Source organism: Notothenia rossii, assembly GCF_949606895.1.
Source record: "Notothenia rossii genome assembly, chromosome: 9".
NCBI lineage: Eukaryota > Metazoa > Chordata > Actinopteri > Perciformes > Nototheniidae > Notothenia > Notothenia rossii.
In genome coordinates, this window is record NC_136907.1 from 27,595,938 (window position 1) to 27,609,033 (window position 13,096).

The 13,096-nt window shown below is 39.0% G+C and overlaps 1 protein-coding gene across 6 annotated transcripts in view; it reads right to left on the minus strand.

Annotated features, from left to right (window-relative positions):
* Positions 1 to 13,096, minus strand: part of igsf9bb (immunoglobulin superfamily, member 9Bb) — a 196,905-nt gene that overhangs the window by 118,215 nt on the left and 65,594 nt on the right. For all 6 annotated transcript variants that reach the window (XM_079647624.1, XM_079647621.1, XM_079647623.1 and 3 more), the window contains exon 4: positions 1,219 to 1,370. In XM_079647624.1, coding sequence (XP_079503750.1) covers positions 1,219 to 1,370 — 152 coding nt within the window. The remainder of the gene's footprint in view (positions 1 to 1,218; positions 1,371 to 13,096) is intronic.

Consider the following 13,096-nt stretch of genomic DNA (forward strand, 5'->3'; position numbering starts at 1 on the left):
TCACAAATTCTCCAGGAGATTCAGCAGCTCACCTCTTGTCTCTCTCTCCTTTGTGTGCATGATGTCCTTGTCTCTCTCCCCTCTGTGAATGGAATGCTTGATTTTTTCTCCAGTGTGTTTTTTGAGAACTGTCATCTTTCAGGTCTCAGTGGTGGATAGGTAGTTGTGAGGCTTAGGTCCTATCAGTCTGGCAGCATTTCCCCAGATCCAGATGTGTAATTTATTATTAAAATCTATATTGTCATGCTGATTTCACATATTGTCATTACTTTCTGATTCGGAGATCCCACCTTAATTTCTTCACAAGGTTTCTTCCATCTCCTTCCTGCTAAAGAGTTTTACGTAATATGAATTGAAGGTCTAAAGACAGAGGGTGTTGAATGCTGTACATATTTTTGGTATCAGGCTATTTAAATAAGACTGACTTTATCAATAATTTATAATAATAATTAAAGGGGTCTGAAAGAAAGCCCAGAAAAGTTTTCTAGAAGACAGGGCAATGGGTTTTTCCATTGAATTTTGGAATATTGCAAAAAATATACTTGACAACACACATTTATGTTACCAACACGTTGTTCAGAAGGATAATCTTCACAAATTAACACAATGTGTGATCATTTAAATAATTTTTCATTAACGCATTCATTAATTTACGCCGACAATTATTTTATCACAAATTAACAGTTTTTCTTCATTAATATTATTGTTCTAAGTGCGTTGCTCACTGGCTCTGAATACACATACAGACATGACAGGTCACAGGAGGGGTTGGATGATCAGTATTGGTTTAGGATGGGCGTCATCAGGCATCTCAACCAATGAGAGCATTTAGGAAATGAACATAAGTGGCAAATAGCTTTTGTTTTATATTTGATTTGACTACATTAATTAAGGTTGAAGTTGAGATTCACAATCGTGATTAATCGCAGAAAAATCATGCGATTAATCCTTATTACAAATTGTAATCGTTGCCCAGCACCTTTTAAAAGTTACATTTTATAACCAGAAGTCAAAAGCTAATGTAATGATATACTGTAGATTCTGTATAGTGTTTCAACTTTGCGTGAAGTATGGTCCACCATTTGTCTATTTCACCTGCCTTACTCATGCAGTTAAATAAAATGAATTATATTTACACAGCAGTATTGTCAGTCTGAAAAACAAGCTTTGGTAAATAACTGTATCATTATTCTGAGGATACATAGAGACAGTATTTACCTTGTACTTGGCACTGCTGACCACGAGGCTGCCCTCTCGCAGCCAGCCCACTGAGGGTTTTGGGTTGCCAAAGGCCGTGCAGGTCAAAGTGATGCTCCCCCCCTCCTTGGCCTCTACATACTGAGGTGGTGTATCTGTGAACGTGGGGGGGGCTGAGGAAGAGAAAAATAATAATTCAAAAGGATGAATCAAAGGTAGTACAATGAAAAACAGTTAACATTTTTCTGTAGACATGTGTTGACCCAATATAAAATGTTGTGTAATGTTAGCAGCAAAAAACACACTTATACGACAAAACAATGCACTTGAGTACATAGAATATTATAGCATACATTTTTGGCAAGAAGATTCGGACAGTCATTGTCTTTTTCCCCAAAATATTTCAAATATGTTCTGAAAAGTTAGGGTTGTTTAGTAAAGCCTGCGTCACACTGTCCCGAAATTGACACCTGATGGACACACGATAAAGGAAATGTTCAAATTCGTTCAAACATTTCCTTTATCGTGTGTCCATCGGGTTGTTTTATTGCACAACAAAATCATGTAAACATATTATGTAAATAACCCAATCTGTGAAACTGAAAAGGATATAATTGGCGAGTTGACAGGAAGTTGTTGTTGCTATGGAAACAACATTACGGAGAAAACGTAATATCTTCTACATATAAAGACGGATAAAGTAAAGAACAAAGTCTGAAAATATCAGTACAGTATCATAGTACTTTAACATAATTGTTTTTGTTACTTTCGTTGCAGTTGTATGTCTTAAATGTAATGTAAATGTTGCCTTCGTGTGTGGTTCGGGGCCATCTTCGCGCGAAATTCACAATTTCATATTTGTTTGTCCATCGGGTGTCAATTTCGGGACAGTTTGACGCGGGCTTTAGTCAATTATTTGTGGTTGGGCAAATATAACAGATTATACACCTGTTCAGCTGGCTCAGTCTTGATATATGTTATGGTATTCCACTTCAACCATACCTCAGTGAGGGATCCAATCTGGAAGCTGTATATTGCTTTACTAACTTCCATAATATAATAGTTATGTGTTACACATACTAGTAAATTATGGTTGACAGGTGGTGTGGGGTCCCTTAAGCTTAACAATATATATACTTGAAAACATTTCTAAATGTCTTACAAAGGAGACTATAAATAGGTGGATTTCAATAATAATGCAAAAAAAGTCCTCAATGTTTAAAACCTCTTTTATACTCATAGAACACTACATAACATTACATAATATTTTCTTTTAAAATAAAGAATATTTGAATGTCCAATTAGAAGCTGATGTTAGACTATCAGATATATGTGAAGAAATATAAAATGTAATATAAGAGGAAGTGAAGGAAAATGGTCATCTGTCATAATTATTGGTTCTTGATACGTTTAAAACCCTTCTGAAAATAGTTGGGGTCTTTCATCACATGTCTCCTGATTGCATTTAGTATATCTTTTCTTAAGCAGGTGACAAATAATTGCAAAGAGTCATTAACAGGGACATGCACAGATACGGGCTATTGTTGCCCAGGCAACGGCCCGTCTCTCCTTTTTGGCTGACCTGCCCCTCTGGAGAGAGCGAGAGGTTTTTTTTCTTCTTTCTGTTGCAGTCGACTCAACATGATAACAATTAGTATTTTAGTGTCTCGCTGCGGGAAACACACCAGCTTTCTTTAAACCAGGTAGGCCTACATTTTTATTATTTATGTTCTATAACATAAGTGTGTGATTACACATGTTAGGTATTATATATATAATATGTATTATAGGCTACTGTATTGGTGCCGGTGCGTTGAGACCACCTCTAGTGTCGGATTTTGGAAAATGGATTTTGAGTTTATTGTCATGGCAGGGACTTTACTTCCTCTTGACACCGTCGGTTATTTACAAAAAAACACCTACATATATTGTTATTGTACTTCTCTCTTTCTGTTTCTTTTCATCTTCTCCGTAAACTCCCTCAACGGGGCCGCTCGCTCTCTTTTCTTGATCGCCCTCTCACAGGAGAACCCTTCACTGCCTGCTTCATTGTAGGATTTCTGCCATGTCTCTACTTTCATTTGAACATCTCTGTTATTAAGTTATGGAATACTAAATAAATAAGTAATTAGATACCTTACCGTTACTGCGTTCATAAAGAATGATAAGAATAAGAATAATGCGTATTGAACTGGTTTCATTAATTGGTGAGTTTATTTAAGGTAATTATAGAAGCCCTATTTTATCAGTATGACTGCACAGCAGTTACAATGGTCAAACTGCATTGAATTGTCCCCATTTTTTCTTTAATAGTTACTAACATTAGATATTTTAATAAGATATGGAACGTAAAACAAAATATGTCCCTGGTTTTCATTTGAAAAATCAAGTCACTGAGTGCAAGTAGTTGCCTTAGCTTATTTTGTTATGAGATGATGTGAATTACTGTTCAAATTAGTTAATGTAATAATCGTTTTGGTCTTATTTTTTTTCCGGGGGGAGGCCCTTTTTCCAGTTTAGAGCAATAGCCCCCCCAAATGTCTGTGCACGTCCCTGGTCATTAAAGTCAACAGCTTTAATGGCAACAAATGAGCTACAGTAACTGACTGTGTTGTTATGGTGATTGAGGTCTTTTTAATAATCCAGTATTTATGCTGTAACTTTTCTGCAACTTGTATATTTAAATGGTACAGTACATTATATTTGATACCATCAAACAGTACACTTGGAGCTAAACTGTTGAACTGTTGTCTTGCTAATTTCTTAGCACAATGATCATGGATTTAGCATGGATGTTCCCCACTTGATATTCCCCACTTGAATTGTGCATGTTTTAACATATGTACTATATTTCCTTATGCTAACCCCCCCAAAAAAATATCGCTCGAAAAAGGCATTTCAAATGTTTTAGCTATGTAAAGCATTATAATGATAATATTTTTTTCTAGGAGACATCAAAGTCTTTAGAGGTATGTTTTAAGTGGGTACGAAATCATCTTATTCCTCCTTTTGAAGCCAAGTGTACATAATATCAGGAGACTGGCCAATCAAACAGGTTACCGACACACTGTTGCATAATGTGTAAGGTAAAGTGTAAACCTTTAGCTGGATTTGCTTTTTATTTAGGTTGGTGGATTCAGGGTTAACATTTGTAGATTTGTACAGGAAGGGTGGAAGCCAAGGAGCAATGCAGCTTGTCATATAACTCATGCTTATTCCTTAAAAGCTAAGGAATAAACATCAATAACTTTAACCTCTGGTGCTCTGAGTGCATAAGCACCATGCTCATGCACTTATATGTAAAATGCAAACTCAGAAGCAGCTATTGAAAGGATTAATGTTCAAATCCATAATTGTTTGGAAGAATTCTGTGACAAAGGGAGCAGGTCTGACATTTTCTCCAGCAGCAGCAACATTTTCTTTAAGAAACAGGATAGCTTGTTCTTGTCCTTCTCCTCAGAAAATATGTCTTTGAATGCAGAAGTTAAACGTTTGACTGATCTGTTTTCCAAATGTCTCCATTTATAATTGGACCTAAATGTTTGCATATACTGAGGTAAATACATGCGGTATCGTGAAGACTGAGAACAAAAAAGGTCTTGATGACTAATGACCCATCTAAACGAGATAAACTTTAATAATCATGCTGGATTTTGTAAAATCATTTTTCTAAATCCTCTTTACTTCAGAATCCTCCAACATCATGATGGATGGTCATACAGGACAGTTGGCACATCTTTCTAAAATACATAATTTTCTAATACATACTTTATACTGATATCTATAGCTACTCCATCTTCATTTAACCTTGACATTCTCAGTTCAATGCACACAGACGTCAATACCACTGTCAGTGATATAATGCAGATTTGTTGTCATCATTCCTGTTTTGATATCCTCTAATAACCTTAGGACTGAAGCTGATCTGCTTACATGTGTAATCCTTCAGCTTCTCAATTGCTAGCATGTTTTTCTATCCGCATCCATAAACCGGGCCAGAGTGCTCATTTCACACTAAATGCTTTGACACAACACATAGATGGTGAAGATAAGCACTCTGACCAAGCAGCTTCTGTGATACATTGACACTTTATAATATAGGAGCACATCTCCTGGAATGGCTTTTTCAGGTGTCCATTAAAGCAGCCCTATTGTGCAGCAAATGACATGTGATTTCATCCCACGATTCCAAAGTTCAGTGTTTCCCACAGATTTGAAATATACTTGGGGGGTTGGTGGTAGCGGGGGGTTACTATTTATTTATTAATTTTTTTAAATGGTAAATGTATTTAGGAACCTATCAATGTGATTTTAAGTGGGGGTGATTTTTTTTTAAATGTTGGAGTTAAATGCATCAATCTGGTGCATTTTGAGTGGAAAATAAAGAGACTAGATCAAGGGCTTTTTTATTTATGATCTGATTTATGATCTGTGTGACAATGGCCATGTCGGCAGGCCACATCATGTAGACAGCCAGTCACCCTGTGTGAGGCAGGCCACTTAACAGGCCAGGCCATCGGGAAACCCTCGGTCCTTCCGATGGCCAGTCCGGGACTGGGTACAGGAGGCGTAGAGCGAGGGATCATTGTCCAGAAGTTAATCGATCGCAGATGGTGTCATGGTCGCAGACGAATACAAAAAAAAACAACTAAATGGGTCGCGAAATATACTTGGGCGGCCGTTAATATACCTGGGGGGCCCGCCCAAGTATAGTCTATGTGTGGGAAACCCTGAAGTTGTAATACTGGATGGCATCCTACCAGTGTACAGCATCCCTTTAGTGTACAATTAAAGAAGCTTAAAGAGGCCCTATTATGATTTTTGAGGTTTTCCCTTCCCTGTAGCGTGTTATATAGGTTTGTGTGCATGCAAATGGAGTTCCCTTCAGAGGGAGTTTCTCTCCCACACACTCCCTCCCCATGCGTGAAACGCCTCCATTGGACTCCTTTGTCACTTCCCTAACATGGTGTGATGGCCACAGCCACACAGGGTAAACCAACTAAGCTTCATCTTCAGTAGTTTTGCTTCAGTGCAGCTACAATAAAACATGCCAATTAACACCACACATTTGCTTTAAATGGTAAACTCTTTATTTGATTGTAATCTGACATTAATTCAAACATTTTAGCACAGCTAACACAAGCATTTGTTTGTATTAATTACTTTCTTTGTCTCTTGAGTTACCATGTCCATTGGGGGAGGTTACTTCCTGGTTCAGCAAAGGGCGTGGCCGAGCGCTGAGGACTCATAAATACTGCAAGGAGCCAATTGGGACAGATTGGGAAAGGGGGGATTTGGGTTTTGTCAGTGTCCTTTGTGTATGAAGTGACTATCCCTTGGGTTCAACTTGCTTTGGCCAAGCCACTATATAGGTTCCTTGGTTTTTCATTGTGGCAGGTCAGTTTTGTTGAGTTAACACCTGTTATGTTTCTTTGAGGTATTTTATGCTGACCACTTTTATAGGCCTAGTTATTGCATGATGTTTTCTGTGGACTTTTGGGTAAATAAAAACCCTAGTTTATTTAAACCACTCCTGTCTCCTGTTGCCTTACTGTTTGGTCCCTGACACATGGTGACATCACAATGTAACACTCACACTCCTATTGGCTAGCACTAGTGATGGCAAAATGAAGCTTTGAATGAAGCATCGAACCACTTGGACAATTGTGTCGGAAATAGGTTCATTGCTCGAAGCTTCAGTTACAGCGACCTCTCGTGGCGAAGTGCAAGGCTCCAGTGGGTTTAACGTATCTTTGCCTTCAAAAATATTCAATGCACACACAAACTAAGACTGAATATCATGTTCTATTTGCAATTAAAGATTGATAATTGTGTGTATTGGGTTATTGAGAAGAGACTAGAGAGTGCTGGAAAAATGTTTGAGCGGAGAGGGCCTTTTATCAGTTATTAAAGTATTAAAGTTGAAAAGCAATGATTAAAAGTTTAACTCTTCCGGGCTTTGAACCAGCTGCGCGGAGGACATCGCCGCATTCTGGCTGCCGGCTCTATCCACTGGGCTATCTATTCCATAAACTGTTTTCTATTTCTCTTTGTCTTTTTGTTCACAACTTCTCCACATTTCGAAGTGTTTCACGAGCCAGAACGACCTATCTTTCTTCCTGGCTTGCTCTATAATGATCCAATTCAAATGCAATACCAACAACAACTCAACAGCAACAACGCAAACTACGACAACAACCCACACATTGCGCATTGTTTAGAGCGGTTATAAAGTGTTGAAGCGATCAACTTTGAAACCGTTTCAACATATCACCTGTCTGAATCGAGATGAGGCAGTGCATTGAATCACCTGATTGGACGGCGAACCAGTGAGTTGATTCATTCAGGAAATTAAGCAGTTGCTGGTTCGGACGTCATATGTCACGTGATTTGAACAGTGTTGCGACTAACCCGTTACACAGTAACGCGTTACTGTAACGCAACTACTTTTTGCGGTAACTAATAGCGTTACTAGTTACATATTCCCATTAAGTAACGCCGTTATAGTTACTGTGATTTAAATGGGTGCGTTACTGCGTTACATTATGTGATGGAACTGAACCGAATCTCCCTGCGGATGTAACTTACAGGCGAACACAGCGATGTCCTCTCACAGAACCATGGAAAAGTGAAAGTAACCAGAGAGGAGTGATGATTGGTTAACGCGGGGTAACATTTCAGGGTAAGCCAATCAGAGACAGAGTTGGGCATGTCTTGCCTTATGGGGAAAATACACACACGAACACTTGCTAATGCTAACACACACACACACGGCAACGCTCACTACCAGCACACACACACACAATGGCAGATGCAAGTATTAGCGAGAGCAGCAGCGCATTTGCAACTTGGACATATAACCACTATTTTCAATTTGTGGGGATAAAGGACGCAAAACATATTACGGTCAAACTTAAACTGTGTGCGGGACAGAAAGCATTGTCCACTTGATTGTTGAGGCTACAATAAAGATGCCTGTCAAAATGTCTAAACATATCTTTTGTGTTTTATTGTTCAACTACATTTCATAATGATAATTGCTACAATGATGGGGAGTTGTCTTTTCTCTTACTGTGCCAGAACAACACAAACACTTGTATTTGTATTGTTATTATTTTTAAAGTAAAGTAAAGTAACTTGTTACTAGTTACTTTTATAATTTAGTAACTAATAAAGTAACTAGTTCGTTTTTTTAGGGCAGTAACTATAACTATTACTAGTTTTTAAAGTAACTTGCCCAACACTGGATTTGAAGCAAGCTTTGAAGCACTGCTTCTATGGAATAGGAAGTCCAGGGTTGAAGCTCCGTTCGAAGCTTCAGTGTCAAACTGCCATCACTAGCTAGCACTCCAACACATTGTACCTGTTGGCTAAGGGGCGGGACATCTCTAAGCAGTTGACCAATCACAACAGCTAACCAATCAGAGCAGACTGGGCTCTGGTTTCAGACATAGGGTGAAAAGAGGTGCTGCAGCACAGGCAGTGTGACAAAAATTGAGTGGAGCTTGCCAGCTTTAAATCTAGTGAAATAAGGGATCTGTACATTTTGTAATTTGGTTTTTAATTTGTAACATCTACCTTTTTATTTTCATTGGTAACTCGATCATACTTCTTAAATGTATTTTAAATTAATCCTGTTTCAACGCTGTGTGTGCCGCACTGCATTTGATGTTGTGTGAAGTGTGACAAAAATTGTTTATCATTTAAAATAATTATTCGTACAAACAGGACGTATTTGTGGCCATGATTTTGTATCTCTTCCTGCTTATCCTGTTCTCCACTAGCACTCTGTCTGAGGATGATAAAGGTTCACAAGAATTCAGTATAGGTGTGAATTTGTAGAGGGAAATGCATCAGCGCGATATACTGTAGCACTCCCGCCCACAATCTATATGCATCTCACACGGAATCTATATGCATCGCTTACTTCTTCAATGCCACCGAGGCTGACAGCTAAAGTGCTCAGAGTAATCACCGAGAACCACTGATGTTTGACTGTGATAGCGAGAGGTGGATTGCAAATGGAGCTCTATAAATAGCAATGCAGCAGGGGTATGGACTGGAGCAGGGCGTGATCCTTCAAGATTTGTCACCGCAATTCTAAAAAATATTAGCATGAGGATGTACCGCTTATGTGGAATCATCCACTGTCGGTGACATCTCATATATTAACATTGAACCCAGTAAAAAGTAGGCATAAAGGATTTTGTACAGCTTCTTTCAGCTCGATTTTACACTTCATTGCAAATGGAGCTCTTAAAGGTGGGGTAGGTAATTTTGGAGAAACCAGCTCGAGTGCACTAGAATTTGAAAATACACAGCCGGAAAAAAACTGCCACTTCCTTACAGAGCCCCTCCTCCAACACACACGAACACGCACATGACCAATGAGGGCACGAGATAAGTTTGTGCACAGATGGAAGGGTGACAGTCAGGTAGGCCATCCAGTTATTTTAGCCGGGCCGGCTCAAATGATTGGTCGTGCTTTTTGCAGTACTACGGCTTCCACAAATGACATTTTTTTATGGATTTTTTGTCAAAGCACTAAAGATATTCTTTGCTCTCGGGATGTTAAGAGCATTCCATGGAATATAACAAAAAGTGTATTTCGAGCCGGTTTCTCAATCTTACCTACCCCACCTTTAAGGCTGGATAATTCATTTTCGCAATTATACATATGATCAGAAAAAGTGCAGGTATACTGTATGCTCAGTCAAACCCTGAGGACCTGAACAAATTAAAGTCACGTTTTGGACCAAGGTGAAAGATAAAGGTCCCTTTTCATCTTAAAGGTCCCATGTCATGCTTTTCTGGTTATTACCCTTCCCCTTGTGTGTTATGAAGGTTTTTATGCATGTAAACGGTCTGCAGAGTCACAAACCCTCAAAGTACACCCTTTAGGGAGTAAAACTCTAACACAGAAAATACCTCCCCAAAACGCCTCGTTGGAGATTTCTCATTTTCCATTGTTTACTTCCTGGGTATCACTACGTAGGGATACCCAGTAGCCACGCCCAGAGCTATGGCCGCACCCTCTGCCAGCCTTTCACGAAACAAAGCTTCCCAAAACCTTTCAGCAATTCATTCCGGATATGTACAGCGTAGGGCACTGAAGAACGATATGTCATATTTATTATGCTACACAAACATTATATTACAGTTTTGGTGTCGTCAACTCCGTTATCTAATATGCCAAAAGACTGCAAAAATGCATCTATGATTATTTTTAGTTTTTTCTATCTTTCCAATCCTGACGAGAGATCTCTCTCTCCCCGTCTGTGCGCGAGGGGGCGGGGCAGTTTGCAAACATGCGGCTGCTACATGCAACACACACACACACACACACACACACACACACTATTTCAAGGATGCTACGTCATCGAATCCCGCCGAAGAACTGTTCCAATGTCCACGATCCTCGTAATTCTACCGAGGACTGATTCTTTCTTAGTGAAGCATGGAACAGACTAGCAGGTGTGCACCATATGCGTTTTTTTTCTTCTTACATTTTCCACCAAAGATTTGGGAAATTGGTCTGTGTGCAAAGCATTGTGGGGATTTTAAGACCGCGGAGGATACACTGGTGCATCCTCGAAATTTCCCGCAACGAAGGATTCAGTCTTCAGTAGAATTCCTAGGATCCTGGACATTGGAACAGTCCTTCGACGGGATTCGATGACGTAGCATCCTTGAAATAGTGGCTCTGGAGGAGCCTTCCTCGACATTGAGAAGCACCCACTGACTCGGAAGACATGTCCTACCAAGGAAGCGTCCTCGACATTCAGAAACATCCACCGTCTCTCCTGCACAATCTCATCAGATCCAAATATGGTCATTTCCTTTGGGTCTTAAACCAAAAAAATAAATCTCATAGGCTGGGGTCAATTTCTGACAACGTGATTCGTTCAGATGCGTCACGTAGTGCGCTAAAACACGGCAAAAGAACAGCGAAAAAAACGTTCACAGAGAAGACGACACCAAACCTTCCAGTTATATTCCTATCAATATTCTGAAGGTTTTTACTGAAGGGTTTGTTCATATATCATTCATAGCCTGAATTATATAACATTTTAAACCTAAAAACATGACAAACTTTAGATTCTAATATGACTACAAAATTAAACAAGAATTTTGAACCTGACTTTATCCAATGTTCAGAATTGTGTTCCTGAAATGTGTTAAAAGATGTGCATATTTGATGATAGTATGGCTCATTTGCATATTATACATTATTATATTACATAATATGTTATTTCATAAAACTTGTAATACAAAAAGCAATTGTCTTAATGTAAGTAATTAACTGGAGACATTTCTAGCTGATATATTTAAGTTTAAAAAAAGTTACCCTATTCACCTGTAGTGTCTCGCCATGCATTCTTGCAAAATTAGGAATAAAAGCTAATCAAATCATGACTCCATGACTCCATAATAATCTAATCGTTCATGATTATATATCGGAATTGGCCAATGAGTTCAAATTCAGGCTCATGAAGTAACAATGCCCTTCAATGTACAGCCAGTTTGAAGGGGGGGGACTGACCTCTCATACAGAAAAAATCCAGTGAGTCTCAAGGAAGCTTTATATAGCACATTCGATACTATTCATATTATTTTTGAAATAAGCCTATTTTGTAACTAACGGCGTAGAACCTTTTTTGCCTGTGGGCTATATGTCCTCTTTGACCATTTACAGGCACACAAACCTATATATAGGTTTGTGTGCCTATATATAGGTTTGTGTGTTATATATGTGTGTTATATATAACACACAACAGGAAAGGGAAAAACCCAAAAAGCATAATAGGGCCCCTTTAACCCAAGGTAGCTTTTGGTTATATTGGTATAGTGTAAGCTTCTTTTCATCTTGACCCCACATACAGTACTGGCTATTTCCTTCATATAACTTTTCTTCTTAGTGAATGACTAGACACAAACACAATGGTGTCTTTAATGTCTAGACTAGCTGCTCAATTAAACACATTTGCTCATCATCAAAAGCCTTTAGGGAGGATCTAAGTGATTACAGTAAGAGGTACACTACATCCTGTTTTTGCAGTGGAATCATGTTTCAAAACTAGACTCATAATGTGAGCCTGCACTTAATAACTACTTGATTCTATTCATAAATTCATTGATATGTTTTTATGGTGCGCCATTTCCAAATAAGTCCATTAAAATGATAGTTTCATCAGAGTCAATGTAAAAAGAAATTATTTGTTGGTCCACCTCTTAACAAGGATTATCACAGTATTGTAGAATGAGTAAGTGAGCTGTGTTTTGTACAACAGCACTGACAGTCTGACTTACTACAGCTGATAAAAGTGCTGTGGCTTATGTCTGCCGTGTCAACACAACACTAAAGGACAGCCGAGGAGTGACGGACAGAAACAGAGAGGAGGCAGAGGAGGACGCCGGGGGCCTTTAAACACTTCTGGGAGAGAGGGAAGAGGCAAGGCCAAGTAAACACAACACTGATGAAACTGAGCTAATGTGCCGTGACCACATGGGGGGGTGGGGGGTTAAAGGACCCTATCTGGTGTATCTGTTACCACAGCAACTGGAGTCATCATATGTTGTCTGATTTGTCTCGATGAATGCTTGAGCTACCAAGTGAAGGAAAAATATTCAGAGTTTTTGTAACTGAGTCCTGTGAGTGTTGACACAAGTGTGTGTGTTACTTCTCTGTTCTCGAGTGTATGTCTGGGGTTCCTCTCCAGAGACCATTTCAGAAAATGATTCAGGAAATGTAACTGGGAGAACTTTATCAACCTTTTAGTCATGACACAGCCACCATGAGGCCAGTGAGACACCGCAAACAATTAGCGATAATCAGTGTTAATAACACTTTGGACTTCTCACTATGGGGACTTAACCTTTGACCTTGTGGTATCCTTAT